At 38.2% G+C, this 17845-nt stretch overlaps 1 protein-coding gene across 2 annotated transcripts in view; it reads right to left on the bottom strand.

The window, feature by feature from the left end:
- LOC5568754 (potassium voltage-gated channel protein Shal) overlaps window positions 1-17845 on the bottom strand; it is a 116661-nt gene that overhangs the window by 42724 nt on the left and 56092 nt on the right. For both annotated transcript variants that reach the window (XM_021842993.1, XM_001658081.2), the window contains exons 2-3: window positions 4377-4539; window positions 4065-4253 (exon numbers count right to left, since the gene is read on the bottom strand). In XM_021842993.1, the coding sequence (XP_021698685.1) occupies window positions 4065-4253; window positions 4377-4539 (352 nt within the window). The remainder of the gene's footprint in view (window positions 1-4064; window positions 4254-4376; window positions 4540-17845) is intronic.

Consider the following 17845-nt stretch of genomic DNA (forward strand, 5'->3'; position numbering starts at 1 on the left):
TTAATTTGATTGTTTTTCAGATAACAATTATAACATCAAATTAACATAATTACAGCTTCCTGTTTGGTGGCATGATTTTTATCCGTCAAACGTCAAAAATCTGTTCTCATATATCAGGTTTGTTTATGTTTCTTCGATACTGCTAATCAAAAGCCGCGCATTGTTTTCTCTGTGTTTAATGCTGCTTGCTGCTGTTTAAATCGTCTCGGAATGATCTTCAACCTCACCCGTTGCGTTGAGAAGTGATTATTTTATAAATTTGTTGTTCAAAACCTTGTATCCATTTACAAAGGTAGGTGAATTCTCTAGGTGCTTGTCTACCATCTGGCAGCAAGGCATTGGATTCTGTTAAAAATGGCGAATTGCTTTGATTTGCCAACTTGCAGTACTTTGCTTGATCCCGTGTTTGTTGTAGCTGTTCGAATATCAGCTCGTAGCGCTTTTTCCAGATCTCTACCGTCGATGATATTATTGATGTGTCTCTATTTGCATGTATACGCTAGGGATTGTTTGAAGACATTGTTATCATTAGTAGCCATCAAATTTATTAAGATTCATTTTTGTTTCGAAATTCTTCATGTTTACATCTTGTATAGAATACATTTTAAAAACATTATTATAACATGAATTTCACACATATCAATATATAGACTATTAGTTTTATTAATGTTATATTTACGTTTATAGAGCAATAAATTAGCCAAGACAGGTTTTCACTTAAGGATTATTTTTTTAACGTTATACGGTTTTTGAAAACTATTTTATGGCTTTAATAATACAAAAGGTGTTATGGAATTCACCTATAGTACACTTATATAACAAGATTTGATATCTTCATCCAAAAAGATGTATTCGGTGTTACTTGGGTATTTATCTATGGCATACGGGGACAAATATTTTGTTTGCCTTATAGTTCCGGAGTTATTTTGGCTTTCGTTTTGGTATGAACCTACCGTAATACGATTTTTAAAATCATTTCATTTTTTACTGGTGCTTTTCGATATTTTTACTCATAAAACACCATTGATCTATACAGCCATATGCAGTTTAATGTTTTTGACCTCTCTGGATATGAAAATCCGTTTACTTGTACCAGATATTTTCCAAAAGCCCCGAGAGAGGGGTTCATTTCCATAATGTTATCAGGACCATTTTGGCGACACCTAAATCTACATGATTTGTCAAAGTGGAAATGGTCATTATAAAGTTCAAATACCATTCAGGATTGACCTGGTCATACCGGACATGTTCCGGATGCCCAGGCAAAAGAAGTCAATTCCATGATCCTCTACAAACCATTCAACGGGGCTGTATAAATCATTCATCACTTACGCATTTATGGTCGCATACATCGAGCGTTTTTTTTTAATCTCAAAAATCACCAGTCAAAATATTAACCCGTATAGGCCTGAGTGAAAGCAAAAATTCTAAAACCCTCACCGCTCAGCGAGTTCTTATTGGATTCAAATGGTTTTTTGTCAGTATACTGGCACACATATCTAGTTTCTAGAAGTGGACAGAGGAACGCGGAAATATTCCTGTAGTCGGAGTTATTACGATGGATCACTGGGTCAGGTCGGGTGAGAAGGGAACTGTGCGTTTGTGCCCCTGGAGGTAGGCAAATTTCAAGACACAGATAATTTCCGGAATCGGTTTTAATGTGGCTACTACATGACGGAATTTTAAGAAAATTGCATCAGTGTAAACCTTATGAGAAACGATTGAATTGGATAACTATGAGTTTTGCATTTGGTTAATCCTACAAATGGCCATTTTTGAGCCCCGGGACGCCTCAAACTTACGATAAAGTGGTCAATGTTCAGATACAAGAACATCTGTGCCAAGCTGATGGGAACGCATTTTAGTGCACAATTAAGTTTGATTTCTACTTTTCGAGCATTGAAACGGTTTAGTATCCAACAAATCTATAGCCGGTTCTTCCAGGAATTACGTCCGAATGGCCACATCCGGTATATTTTAAACGGAGCAATACTCTTCAATTATAATGTTGAATATCAGATCTCAATGATTTATGCAAATTAAAATGATTGTCATTGCAAATAAATAAAGGTAACTTGGCATGTCCCAAAATATAGCCCTTTTTTACCCGACTTGACCCAGTGACCCACCGGAATAACTCCGGCTACAGGAATATTTTCGAGTTCCTCTGGCCATTTTTAGAAACTAGATATGTGGCCCAGTGAACTGACAAAAACACATTTGAATACGTTAAGAATTCTCTGAGCGGTGAGGGTTTTAGTATTTTTGCTTTCACTCAGGCCTATACGGGTTAAATGATTTAAAAAGTCGTGCTTGGGCAGGTTCTGACCCCAACGGAATCCGGAACAGCTCCGGAACCATAAGGTGTACTGGTTTTGTTTTGCGACCCTTGCAAATTAAGACAAATCTGGACCGTATGTCATTCATTTCGAAAAAAAAAATCGGTTGGAAAATGATTTTTTGACAGTCAATAGATTCCTCAAAAACAGACGTTGAGTACGTGAAGGTTTCAATATTCCCAACCAAAGTAACATTGTTTGCTGAATAAAAGCTTATTCAGCTCAAACGCTGTTTATATAGCTCATTTCAGCTGAATAAACTATGATTCAGCTACCAATGTTACTTGGGAATACTTGCTTAGATATTTCAGATTATGATTTGGCCTTATGTGATCCTCGACGACAGTTATCAAGTGAATGAGTATTTGCCTCAAATTAGGTTGACATCAATTATGATCGGTTACATGTTTGTACTTTTCTGTGGATACATGGTATGGAATGACCCTTATGCATTACAGCTGTTTAAATTTAATTGGCAGAGCATTATTGACAAAAGTTCATTTAAATTTTTCTGCTGAGAGTTCGACTGCATTTTCAATGATTTTCCCCTGAAGAAGATGTCATACCTGCGTCGAAACGTCGGGTTAAATAATAAAAATAGTTTTAAACAAAAAAGACTGCGTTGCCGATCAATCGTTTATTTGAACTTAATTAAGTTACTTAATACATTTTTTGTAATGAAAGAAATTACATGAAACTTATTATGCTTTCTATGAATCAACTACCAAACAGCTTGAAATTACTTGCACATTAATTCTTTAAAATTAAATTTTCATAAATGTTTTCTAATTCATGTACCTATATACAATTTTGATGATATGAAACTAATCAAACACTGTAATGATTTTTAGAAACAGGTACGCTATCCACTCAATGAGAAATCGCTAAATCTAGATTAAAACATTTTATGAGCTCCCACATCATTCAGTTTTTGCCATCAGAGTGATCAGCTCCCCACCAATGATCAGCTACATCCCTAATTGCAGTAGGGAAGGGGGTAGTAAAATGAACTTTTTTTTTATTCCAGTTTCTAATGGCTAAAGGCTAAGTGATGAACTTTCATGTTTCGCTTTCATTGAACAACATAACAAATATGGAAGGTTTTTCAAATTATGCTTGCGCTATATTTCCATTTTTTTGTATTCAACAAAAACTGATGGAAATGTTAGTTTTTCTACTACTGGTGCTATATTTGATTTTCAATTTCTTTTTTTACTGACAAATTTGATTTTCTTCTGTAATCAGCAGGGTGTTCATTTTACCACCATTTCCCCTACACTAGCTCCCATCCCTCTGTTCGAAAAATATGTTCACCCGCACTATACTCGTAATGAAAAGTTAAGCAAGGGAAACCCATCGAGAGTGCAGGAGAAGTGAGCATCATCTATTTGCATTAGAACTTAAAATCATTAATTAACACAAAACTCAAGGCAATGTACAAATTCCTCGCCAGCTGACATTTATGGTGATTTATGGAGATGAAGTGTTGTAGCATATGTTCTGTGACATCCGAAAGCACTGCCATAGTAGAGTTATGAGTGGATAATGGAGAAGTTAGTTTTGTTGGAAGTTAACTCGAAACAGCAGCAAAGCGCAATTAATCGTAGAGCAAAGAGTGGAAATAGTAGAAGTTTTCTGTGACATCTCCAGTGACAAAAGATATAATACAGAGATAGCGCAATTAATTGGATGAGAAATTTCAGTTTTTGGTTCTGTGATAGCTACCGTAGTTTTCTCTAAACATCTTAACAGATGGTGATGCTGTAGCTCGAAGATGTCTTCATCGTTGTAGTTGTCGTCCAGTTCGATTCCAGACTCCTGCGCCGCTAGCCGCGATTCGGCAGCCTTCTTCTTACTCGCGAACGCCGCACTTGCGCCCGCTTTCGCTATTCGTATTCGTGCGAGACGTGCTTTCTACAAAAGGGACAAAAAAAGGGACGCCAAATTACTGGAGGTTCCCACCGGTACTTACGCAGAACTATAGTCGACTATGTCTACGGGCCCATCGTAATCGATGGCCACGGTCCGAATGCCTACCCGTTGTGCTTTTCGTTTGTCCGCTCGCTGGTTCTGATGGTAGATGCGACTAAAGTTGGACACAATTACAGGTACGGGTAGCGCGATGACCAACACACCGCTCAGGGAACAGACACCTCCAACGATCTTACCGGCTATTGTTTCTGGCACCATATCACCGTAACTGTAAAGGAAGGGAGAACAGAGAGAAAAATTACCACATTAATGCACTTAGTCATACATTATTCAACCGATAATTTTCAACCGCTAAAAAATTGAGTAAATCTATCGTCGTCGCAATCAGCACGTACTCATCATCACCCTCAGTCAGCATGGACCATTTCGGCTCAGATCCACTGGGATGGCATCATTCCCACGCCACACGACTCCCTCAAATTGGCAACTAATTATTAATTAAAACATTTCAATCATCGCGTGTGCAATGAAGCCGGACCAACCAGACGTTAGCTTTAAACATTCAACGAGTGAACGAAATGTAGGTATATGCTTATCCATGCCACGGTAGGAAATATTGATCAATTAGAATGTGCCAAAAGTGTGTCCGGAACAATTCAAGCCTAAAGTGTACTACAGTTAAACCTTCATTTACGTAGATTGTATATACGTAAATCCATAACATTATGTAAAGGAATTTGTATGCTTCTTCTTCTTTTTCTTCTTCTTCTTCTTCTTCTTGGCGTTAACATCCCCGCTGGGACTGAGCCTGCTACTCAGCGTAGTGTTCTAAGAGCACTTCCACAGTTATTAACTGAGAGCTTTCTTTGCCTTAGTTTCCATTTTCAAATTCGTATATCGTGTGGCAGGTACGATGATACTCTATGCCCAGGGAAGCCAAGGAGATTTCCATTACGAAAAGATCCTGAACTGACCGGAAATCGAATCCAGACACCTGCAGCATGGCTTTGCTTTGTAGCCGCGGACTCTAACCGCTCGGCTAAGGAACTACTAAATGGGGGTCCATTTGTATGCATTTGAAGCTATTCAGCATTTGGCACATACCATAATGCCTTATAATTGCAATTCATGCTCAAACAACTTTGATCAATTGTGGTTTGAGTTCAACGCCTAACTATTTCTATTAAATCTAGAGCTTCCTATCTACCGTTTTGAGTCATATTACGGACACTTAGGGCCTCAACGAAGTATAACCCATCAGAACGCATATGAAATAAATCAATCTATCTGATTCCTCGGCGCTATCAAGTCTTCAAAACACTTAACTTTCGAATGGCGAGAGAATATTTTGTTTCTGATACATGAATAATTTTAAATAAATAGAAATGTGTGGACTTTTCATGATTCTTATTCCGGACGCTTCCTTATTTTTGTCCCATATTCCGGACACTTTGATTCAAATTCTGGACAGCTCATGAAAATCATAAAAAGAAAAGTCAAAGCATTATTTTAAATTGACAAACCACTAAAGAGGCGTCTAAGGCAGTTGAGTTTTATAAATATTCATAGATATCTATAGAAAATTTTGATTAAAATGAACCTCGAAAGTGTTAACTTTTGAACGACAAAAATTGAAACATTTCATGTGAAATGTTTCCCATACAAAGTAGAGTGTCCGGAATAAGAAGCTGTCCGTAATATGAATCAAAACGGTACACAAGTAACCTTGCTATAGTTAATAAATAAGATTTAAACCCAAACAGGTTCAACACAATCTTTCCCATCACGTATCGAGTTCCACGAATATTTAAGTTTATCCATAAACTTCTTTGATTTACGGCTTTCATACCTACATGCGTAATAAGAGATCGGTCGGAGGTTAATGAATATGATTCATGCTCAAGCAGACTCAAACAAAGAAAATCTATCAAATATTCAATCTCACGTCTGATTAGGGTTATCCAAGAAGTCCGTTAAGTACAGGACTTTACACTCACGCAGGCTTAAACAATTATATCAAATCTAGTTTAACGTTTTCAGGTTATCAATGAACTTTTTCAAATACGATGCTCAGATCTACAAGCATAATCAGTTAAAGATTAAGGGGTTAGGACTGAGGACTGTTCATTTTGTAAAGTGGACACCTTAATCATGCTGTATCTTTTCTATTTATCAAGAAAATATTCATCGGTTTTCTGTACATCGCTCAACTACTATTCCATGATGTTATGAAAATGTAAGATCTTACAAAATGCTTATGTCTGATGAACTAAATAGTTCTTCTAAAACTTCTAAAGAAAGCTGTTCTTCAAAGTTAATCATTATTTTTCGTTTAACAAAAATTCTCATTTTTATGAAACTTTTACTATTCTACTGAAAGTAGAGCTTTAAAAACATCAATAATATTTCAATAATGTCTGACACAAGCTCACTCTAGTAATAAAACAAGGGATCCACTTTATAAAATGAACAGTCATTACTCATATTTGTGTCCAACGACTGTGTAGAGTTGTCCAAGAAACCTTTGAGAACAGTGCCTTTGACCTATTACTGTAACCAATGATCAAATATCGTTGAATAAGGTTCATACTCATGCAGGCTCAAACAAAATGTATCTATCATATTTTAAATCAAACGATTTGTTTTGGGTACCTAAAAAATCTTTGAGTAGAAAACTTCTTGTCTATAACCGTTACTAATAATTTCTTGGAGGTCATTGAATGAGGTTTAAGTTCAAGCAAACACACACAAACATAATCTAACAAGTTTTGAGACAAACGGTTTTCAATTTGTTTTTCCGGGAAAAAATCCCGGGATTTGACAAATTTCGGGATTTTCCGTTTTCCGGGATATCAGTTCTGACATCCCGAGAATCCCGGGATTCCCGAAATGTACGTAGAAATTGATGAAAACCACTCAATTTCATTGGAAAACAATGACATCTTTCTCATTTGATAAAACTGAAAAAAAAAAAAAATTCAAGATAAGACCAATGTACCAAGTAAGAAACATATTTTTTATTTGTCTAGTTGCAACATTTTAAGGCAAAGTAGACCGTCATTGACATTTGTATTGGGCATCGATGATTGTGGCTAATTCATCTCACGATTGCGAATTAAAGAAAATCGCTTGGTTTTGCACTGACATAGTTGATAAGGCATCAGTATACTTTCTGCATGTAAGCGCAAGTAGTGATACTTTTTCGAATCAATATTACTTATGTTGACTGAGTTTTATTGTGAAGGAACTAGCGATTGGAAGCACGGTACGATGAACTAACGATTGAAACGCTCAGGTTAGCCAGAAGGAGGATTTCAGACCGACAATTGGAAAGTTCAGCGCTCACCAGCTGACGAAAAACGTCTGACGACTAATTGATTTGGCAGCCTCCAACAATACGGCCATTTGTAGCACATACCTTGAGCACAGCCTTCCATACTGATATACCTGGAGATCATCACAGCAGACAGAATAACAAATCGACCACGCTCTGATTGATGGCGACTTTTCTCGACATTATCTACGTTACGACGTATCGTGGCGCTAACATTCAATTTGATCACTATCTGGTGATGGTTAAGCTGCGCCCAAAACTCTCCGTCGTTCACAGCATACGGTATCAACGGCCGCCCGGTTTGACCTAGAGCGGTTTTAGCAACCGGAAGTCACAACTGCATACGCGCAGCACCTCTAGGCTGTATTACCGGTAGAGTGTGAGCTGAATGAAGCCTTTCTTTGTGACTGCTGGAGTACAGTGAAAGCAGTCATCAACGAAGCAGCTGAGAGCATCGTCGGGTACGTGGGACGGAGTCGACGGAATGATTGGTTTGACGAGAAATGTAGGCAGATTCTGAAGGAGAAGAATGCAGCGCAGGCGGTCGTGCTGCAGCAACGGACTCGACAGAACGTAGAACGTTATAGCAGACAGCTGACCTGTCTTTTTCGGGAGTTAAAACGCCGCCTGGAGGAGACGAAGTACGAGGAGATGGAACAGCTGTGCCGGTCTCAAGAAACACGGAAGTTTTTAAGAGCTGCTGGTAAGGATGGTATCGAAGCTGAACTCATAAAAAGGACCCGGAGAGGCTGGCCATTTGTGTGCACTGGATGATAGGCACAATCTGGGAAACAGAACATCTACCGGAGGAGTGGAAGGAAGGGGTAATATGCTCCATCTACAAGTTAGATTGTGAGAACTTTTGAGCGATCATCATTCTAAATGCGGTCTCACACTGGGGCAAATCGCTGTTTTCGACGGCCAAAACCTCTAGTACTCTGGAATCCAGAGTCTGGATATGCATGCTAGAGGTTTTTTGGTGTTTTCGACAAAGTATTTTGAAATAACTTGTAACACATTTAGACTCTTTCGGAGTTGATCTAGATAAGTTTAAACTGATCTGGATCAGTTTTATCGTTTGATAGAAGCATCCAAGCAAAAACTTTCTGCTGCAAAGTTGTTCATTGAGACAATGTTGACATTTCTTCCGACACTTATACTGTATTACAAAATAGTTATTTGAATATGTGATTTAAAATTTGAGATTTATCATTGAATCTTCTTTTAAATCTAGATTAAAAAAAACTATATGACCTTCAAAAAATTCAAACTATTTTTATTTGTTTACTTCGCATGATATGATTTAAATTAAACACAACCCTGTTTTCTTAAAACAAATCGAAGGATATAGATATACACGTGTATCGTATTATCTTGAATTTCGTTTAAATGTTTATTTAAACATTAGTATAGTGATGACTTTTTGAAAACACTTTGTCAACATTCAATATGTTTTTTTTGTACCTTTTAATACATATGCATGAAAAGAGTGCTTTTCCGTTGATTCGTCTTTCGCGTGTTCGGAGTGTTTTTTTTCGGCTGGCCTCGTTGGCTAAGGTCCAAGCTGTTCGATTCCTTTTTCGCACGCTCGGAGCGACTTTTTTTCTCAGTTAGCACTTAAGTCGCGCGCCATCGGAGTGATTTTGTATCCCTGTTTAACGTGTTGACGCTGAGATTGTGACTGTTCAGTCGAGGATGGATTACCAACTGGTGAGCTCGTTTCATGTTTGTAATAACAAATTTGTACTGTGACATGTATTTTTTATGTATTTGTTGAATTAATTATGGATGGCTCGACACTTAAACCCAAGCAGCACAGTTTGTTTCAACTCAAGAATAAAATTATCTCTTTAAACTAATCAGAGTTGTCAATTGCTGAATATATGACTTGCAATTGCACTGAATAGCAACGCAAAAAGCGCAAGAGGCGGAGTCTGTTTGCAACATATTTAAGTTATATCAAAATTGCTTATTTGATGCAAAATACTTAAAAAAATGACAACGAGAATCTAACTTCCGACCTCAAGATCACTAATCTTCTCCTTTACTCACTACTCCATATGCGCTTCGAAAAATGTCTTCCCCAATGCACTATAAAACTGATCACATGACCCATTAATCAAAGCTTGTTGCTTATAACTTGACTGCACTCTTCGGAATACAAGTTCATTACCGGCGAAATTAGGCGACGCCTGAAATAATCTAAACTTTTCGCAAAAACTTCCGCGCAACACATGAGAAACACCTTTTAAACTAGACCATGTTTTCGTTGTTAGATGATACCTTTGGTGCAACTCAACCATATTGCAACTGGATTGAATCAAACAAACTTCTAGCTGTCATACACGTAGTTTAGTGCAACTTTCTCGTAACTGGGATGAATCTTCTTGAGTTGTGGGTATGGGAATGAAAATTGAATGCAAGTTTCGGATGCTTTTAATGAAAGTAATTTGAAACGTTACATTAAAACCGGCATTTTGGAAGAAGTTGTCAAGAGTTTGTTTGAAAAGTTGCTGAAAACATCTTGATAAATTTGACTGTTTTGCTATTTGCAAGGGAAATTTGCGGCAAATCTGGTCGTTTCAAAAATGTTGAACTTCAAACAAGGAATGAACTGCATGTCCATTGGAACGGCAATGAAACTATATTAGCCTTGATATTGATATGCAACCGAACTAGAACCAGGTAAGTTACAGATGCTTTTATTGATACGCGATTGAAACCATTTTTGAAAAGAATCTCTTTGGAAGATTTTTCGCGTGCTAGTTGGGAAGTTTTGCCATAAGCGCTTACTCATGTTTTAAAAAATATCGAGATTCAAACCTTTGAACACTTCGATGTTTAAGATGTCGACGCATTGATAGATAACTTTTTAAACAGGGGTCACACTAACATTCCTTCCCTTCCCCGATGACCGTAAGGACGTGGCCGGCGCCGTTATTGACATTACTTATTTCAGAGTCCTCGAAAATGTACATTGAAGATGGTATGCTACTCTCAAGCTACATCTGTTGCTTCCCTGTACAATTTCGATTATTCTGGTCAATCACAGAGTAGTAATAACAAATTGTACGGTCATCAATGCTCATGCTCATGCTCATTTTAATGCATATGCATGAAAATCTACTTGAATATAAGTCTTTCAACATATTTTCATCAAAACTTCACACCACTACAACAAAAATGCAAAATTGTGTGAGGTTTCAGGCGAACATTTCAGTTTGTTCGAATCTCGCCGGGGTCTGAAGTGGCCAGAACCGAGTGAATTGGCAATATGTTGTTGGCAAGGTTTTATCAAGTTGATTGATGTAGCACAAAATTAATAATATAGATCTGAAAACCTGTACTCAAATAAGCTATTGAATAAACTTCAAAAGTCGGTGAACGCACAAGTTTGTAGAACTTATTATTAGCCTATTTCGCAAGTGTTGAAAGATCGCTCGTTACCTTTATAGACCTGATGCCTGTAATACAGGTTTCGATTAGATAAACTGAAACTTCTAAGTACTCAACATTATTCATAATTCTCTAGAACATTACTGATAACGCTTGTAGATCCATACGTCTATACTTTATAGAGTTAGCTTAAAAGGTCATTAAATTTGAACCTTATATAATACAATATCTTAGAGTTATATGGATAATGAGTATACATGTTCTTCATATATCTCATATATCAGGCTGATCTAAAACATAAAAGAAAATTAACTTTAAGCTGACATAGCTTTACACAAGTTTTGTCAAACGAGTCTTGTTTTTGGTGCGTTTAAGGGGGCAGGATCCGTCATTGATTTCGGAGTTGTCAAAAGCAGTTTTTTCGTTCAATATCAATAATATTTACAAGAAAATGTGTTCACTGTATTCTATTATCCAACCGCAACACAGTGAACACATCTTCGTCGAAAAATTTTCAGTATTGAACAGAAAAACTGCTTTTGAAGTTTCGATGATGACGATGATTACGATGACGGAGCGTTGAACGATAATATAAATCTACGAAGAGAAAAAATGACACGAATCGCGTTAGTAATATTTGATCCCTTAATCGCGACGCTTGCTTCTACAAGGGCTGTGCATCGCTCGTATGCAATCCAGTTATCGAATAGTATCGAAATTTCGGTAAGGGCATAATATCAGACCCCTACCTTATTCCACTAACACAATATCCTTTACATGACAACTGTGAAGATGCAGAAGTTTCTTCGGTTTCTAATAACAATGGTTGTCTAACTAACATTCATTCCCTTCTCCGATGACCATAAGGACGTGGCCAGCGCTGTTATTGATTTTGAAATTTCATGCTCTCGATTTGTGCACATTGAGAATGGTAATCTAATCCTAAGACCCATTCTCTGTGCAACTTCGATTGCCTATGTTGGTCTATGACGGACACTAGCAACCACGAATTGTCCGGCCATCTATGCTAATGTTTAGGCTCAATCTACGAAGTTCTATACGAATTGAATTTTGAGAGCGAGATTTGGTAAATTGATGCTTCAGTGTATAGCTAACAAATTAAATTTACAGAGCACATTAAACACAGAAATGTCCATAACACATTTCCCTCAATAAATCTCGAAACCATAAGCTTGGAAATGATCTGGGTAAAATTATAGAATCATATCGACGGATGAGGTCCATTGACATGATCTGTCGCAATATTTTCCCTGCTAATTGGCAATCGAAAGAGATACATCCGTCCGAGTCGATGCATGATGTATGTGTATTTTCCCGACTACAAATTTGCTCCGCTATCTTATCCCGTCATTATGAGTGACACAAACCAGAACATCAATGTGCCGTGTGGTGCACCCATCACATCGTGACGTAATTGACGGACCGCACCCCGCCATCCCACAATGAGGAAAATCTCGATGGACTTGAACCACAACCCATTCGGTGGGTAGCCATCAACATCTCATAATAACGACAAACATTATCCCCAGCTTTGATTCGAGCGATGCTGCACCAGATGATGCCAAGCTCATCGTCACATCACAGAAAAATGGACGTAACACTGATAAAATTTCCATTGACCATGCCTAAAATGTTCATTTCTAATTTATAATGCTACATACTTCACAACCAGAGGCGCACGTTTTGTTTCTTGTTTGACGTTTCACAATTTTGGCACATAATGGGCGATGGAATTTTTCTGGGTGTCTAAGTCTGTTTATCAGTGGTCGCGCCTTCGTCGTTCCGTGATGATGATGGTGCTGATGGCCTATGATGGCGATGATGCTCGAGAAGCGTGACCTGCACAGATTTTGGGCCCCGGGTGTTTGGTTGGGGATTCACAAGTCCGAAGCAAAATATTAGTATTGGTCAGTGGAAAAACACTTTGGCCTGATGATGGGTACATCCAAAGCAGACGAGCGTAAATAAGATATAGTCTAGCTGGCCCTATATTGATAGTTCTGACGGCCTGTCGCACAATGGGATGGTTTTGGGACCAAGTAAAATTCGAGCAAATTTCAGAACAGAAAAAAAAAACAGTTTCCTGGTAAGCTGGAAAAATGTACAAGTAAATAATTTAAGAATACGCTTATGAAGAACACAAAATGTGGTGATTCCTTATGTTTTGCCTCTCAACGCACTGTTCTTTCCAGCAATAATTTGTAAACTGTACATAGGGTAACTTGTGACCATCAATTTATTCTGCTTCGTCTTCTTCTTCTTGGCATTACGTCCTCAGTACGACATAGCCTGTTCTTCAGCTTAATGTTCAATAAGCACTCCCACAGTTATAAACCTAGGAATTTCTTTGCCAAAGTTGCCATTTTTGCATTCTTATATCCTATGGCAGGAGCGATGATACTCTATGTCCAGGGATGTCAAGGAAATTTCCATAACGACAAGATCCTGGACCGACCGGAAATTGAACCCAGACACCTTCAGCATGGCTTTGCTTTGTAGCCGCGGACACTAATAACTCGAATAAGGATGCCCCATGATACTAATTGAAGAATGGTAAAAAAGGAAATTTTTGAATTTGCTCTGTCCACATTTTGAGTTCTGTCCACCAGAAATCCCACAGTGACCAGTCACCGCCGCGGAGATGATCTCTTTGGACTGGAGCCAACGAAAAGTCGCTTCCCAACACAAAAACACACAAGACAGACAAGTTTTCATGAGAACAGCAGTAAAATGGCCAATTCTATATCGAAGGCTGTTGCAGTCGGGCCGCACCAAAGCAGCAGAACCGCTATTAGCCAGTCGATACCGCTGCTGCTGCTGCTGTTTGTGCATATGAATGTACCTATATCTTGGAGTGAGAAAAAAGTGCACTGCTTGCAAACAAATTATGAACTGGGCAGGGGAAAATTTCGTTAAAAAGCAATTTCGCTTGACCTAGTTTTTCGTCTAGATTTGCACGACGGTTTTGCTCCGTTGCACTTTGACCACAAGTGGGCAAGAAAAGCCATTATGCGACGAGTAAATGTTTGCCGGAATATTGCGGTGTGATAATTTGCTGATAATCCCGATGCTTATCCGGCGTGTGCTTTTGGTCTTTCGTTCGCCACACATAGTTCAATAGGATGAGCTAGACTGTTGAAAAGTGCAATTAAACTTTGCGTAATTAAAGATTCTTTGAGAGCAAATTGGGGAAATCGGAATTGGAAAAGAACGATAATTAGTGATACAAGCAGTAGAATTGGAATTGAACTCAATCAGGAGAGCATAATTAGTACCTGTCTGCCTAAAGCATATTATTATCTATATAAATAAAAATGGAATGATGTTTGTATGTCACGAAATGGCTTGAGAACGGGTGATTGGACTTACATGATTCTTTCACTGTTGAATTTGTCCAGAGCTCCGACGTGTTTGTGCGAAGAAAAAGTTCAAAAAAGTCTTCGGGATAGTGGGGAAAACTGGAGAAAACTAATCTGACATTTTCTACACGGGACTTGCATAGCGTTTTTCAACAGCCTACTTGATGGCAAGACGAAGTTTGCCGGGACCACTAGTTTTGTATAAAGCCTCAATTAGGTGTTGGTAAGTGATACCGCTGTTGAATAAAACGATCCTTGTTAGAACCCGTGCCTTCGATTTTTCGTTGGACCCAGTAATTAATCAGTATTTTAAGTTAAAATCTAATTCCGGTGTTATTATTTCATTGAGAACTCTGGCCAATATGTTATGAGTCCGGTGTAACGCGGAATTTTTGCGGATTTGTGGACATTTAGAGAAAAATCGATCGGTGAAGTGTTTTTCGTGGCACGAACATTTCGCATCGCGAGTGAACAAGATGGCCTCTGTCCTTTGAGAAGCTGAACGACCAGAACTATTCGATCTGGAAGTTCTAGAATGTGTCTTATTCCACTCTGTGTTTAAGGTGAAGATGAATCGAAGCCAAACTTCAAATTTTCAAGAGCACAAATCTGGAAAACCAAACATCCTTTTAGGTTGAATACTTAATCGATTGGTCACTAGCTACTGGTGACCAATCGATTAAGTTTTCATTTTAAATGGTTGGCCGGTTCCCCAGATTCGTGCTCTTGAAACTTGAAGATTGGCTTCGATTCATCTTCACCTTAATTCAATCAAGCGCCAGCCGTTCAAACTTTCACATGAACATCTCAGCAAAAAATAATTGAGTTTGCATCACACCGACGCATAAATATCATTTTGAGTGAAATTTCATGCCAGTAAACATACAAGACATTAGTAATAACTAGTCCAATGTTTAGATTAATCAGCATCTTTGTAAAAACTTTTCCACTGACTGAGAAGTTTAGTGACAGTTTATTTTGAATACAATACTTTTCACTTTTTCATCCATAAAAACGACGGGCTGCATCTGACGTTTCGTGACAGCGGAATCTGGGCTGCATATGACGTTTATATTTTTCCTCTTTGCGAGACTCTCTCAGGTGCATATCATCCGGAAGGCGACAGCCAAGGAGATGCGGGACGCGTTGAAGCAGATTCACGACAATCGTCCTTGTCGTCAACACTTCACGTCTTGCCCAAGCTGTGTTCCCTGCGACTTTTCGGAAGAAGGCGATCTCCCCGGACACCTGAACGAGATGACGGATTTGCAGAATCGTCTGGAAGTTATTGGGAAAGGTCTGAAGGATCGAATTTTCACGGCGCTTATTTTGTCGATCATCCCGCCATCCTTTGGCTGCTTGATCAATGTGATCGAGAAAAAACCGGAACAAGAACTAACGGTGGATTTTGTAAAGAGCAAGCTGCGGGAAGAGTGGCGACGTCGTTTCGAGTGCAACGGTGGTAGTGTGCACGGCGATGAGAAAGTGATGCAAAGTGTTAAGTCTAACAAGACGAATAAGAGGAAGAAATTTGTGTGGAAGAGGACATTTCCGAAACGATTGTCCGAAGCTAAAACGCGACGGGAGAAGAAGAAATCGGCAGATGGTAAGGCGAATCTGGCCGCAGAGGTACCGGATGGAATGGAGATGTGTCTACCCGACCAACCAGTTTTTCGATTTCTTTATAGATCTTTGTCCAACGATGGCGATTGCCTACGATTCAAAACGAATCGGTATCGATCGCTATCGAAAACCACTGACTGGTTGACCGGGTAATGGCTGTGACGACCTCTGGCGCAAACCGGTGGTACTTGGACTCCAGTGCTACGTCTCACATGACCAGCGACAAGAATCTCCTGAAGGACGTGATATCAGCAAAGCAGCCGGAAATCTGCCTCGCCGATGGGAAACGAATCAAGTCGAGCGGCGCACAGTGCTTCGTCCCTTGGACAAAAGTCAAAAAATCAACTTTCATATTCGACAGAATCAAGTAGGCCATGATCTTGACATATGTTTAGAGCGTGTAGTACAGATACTTGAAAGTTCGCGCGCTTATCAAAACAATCCTAAACATCACGTTTTGACAAGTAGTATCATAGTTATATATTATTCATTGTTTTTGTGTCAATTCAATCCCTCTTCAATTCGCTTTATTCCAATTCTAATTGTATTTTCAAAGTGAAAATCGTTATGGATCGTGTTGAAACAAGTAAGTAGGAGTCATTCCATCTAATTTTCTGTGATATATTTGAAAAACTGTAGAAAAAGATGTTTCTGAAGAATAAGCTCTTTAATACAGTTGAAAATTAATACGTCTATCTTCTTCTAGCCCATACAAAAAAGTACCTCAAAGTACTTTTCTGAAATCCACTTTAAAATAAAATTTGAAATATTTTTTGAATTCTGAAAGTGATTCCAGCTGCATATGTTTGCCGATTGTATGTCATTTTATGATTTTTAGGTTATGCTGCCACAATAATCAATAAAGATTGTTTCGAGCAATAGTGTTCTGCCGATCCGAAAAAAATCATGTTGTGGATTTCATGTAAAGGCACTGATTCCTTCCCCCAGATATTTGAGAACATACTAAAGACGATTTGCAAATTTTATTGTTTGCAAAATACACAAAAACTGGGCACGATATTTTGTGAAGCAAAACTCCGACTGATTAGCAAAGCCAGTTTAGCTTCTGCGCATTCAGAAAATTGACGATTCAGAGTTTTCCAGTTCGGCTGCAAAGGTTGGCATGGGAAGGCCTCTCGTACCGTTCATTGAATGTTCAAGAAAATCCTATATATATACCTTATCAACAATAATGAACCTGAAGAGGTCGCGTTCGTAACCTATGTATCAAATTGTTTCAAATAATTATCAAACAGATACCCACAACATTTCAATTTTCTTTGTACAAAAGAAGATAATGATTCGATTAATCTGTTTTGGATGAATAATAGCTGGTAAATGAATTGTATTGCTAATAAAAATAAAACTTATATAACCTTTTTTATTGGGTTTCATTTTATTCGATGAAATAATCCGTGCTTCAATATTTTATAAAAAAAAACAATGGTTATTGAGACACTTTTATGGTTACGCATACTACATACATCGTTTATGCAAACGACTCAAGTACTTTTTCATGCGTTTTTATTTTAAACATTTATTCAAAAGCGAGCACTGTTCTAAGGTGTCAAATGTAAAACGTGACGTATAAGCCACTTATGCCATTATTGATGTAATATGTTTCATTCATGCCAATAATGAGTTTTTTTTTGTGTATAACGAGTTCCTCCTCAACTTCGTATGGCAAAATCGCATTAAACATCCAATTCTGACTTTTGTCCCCAAGTGCCATACGTTCAAAGCACTGCAGAAATTTAAATTAATTAACTCATTACGCGTGGTAAAGATGGAAAATTATGGGTGAAAATATGAAAAAATCCACGAGCTCGGCTGGGATTTGA

This window comes from Aedes aegypti, chromosome 2, assembly GCF_002204515.2.
Source record: "Aedes aegypti strain LVP_AGWG chromosome 2, AaegL5.0 Primary Assembly, whole genome shotgun sequence".
NCBI lineage: Eukaryota > Metazoa > Arthropoda > Insecta > Diptera > Culicidae > Aedes > Aedes aegypti.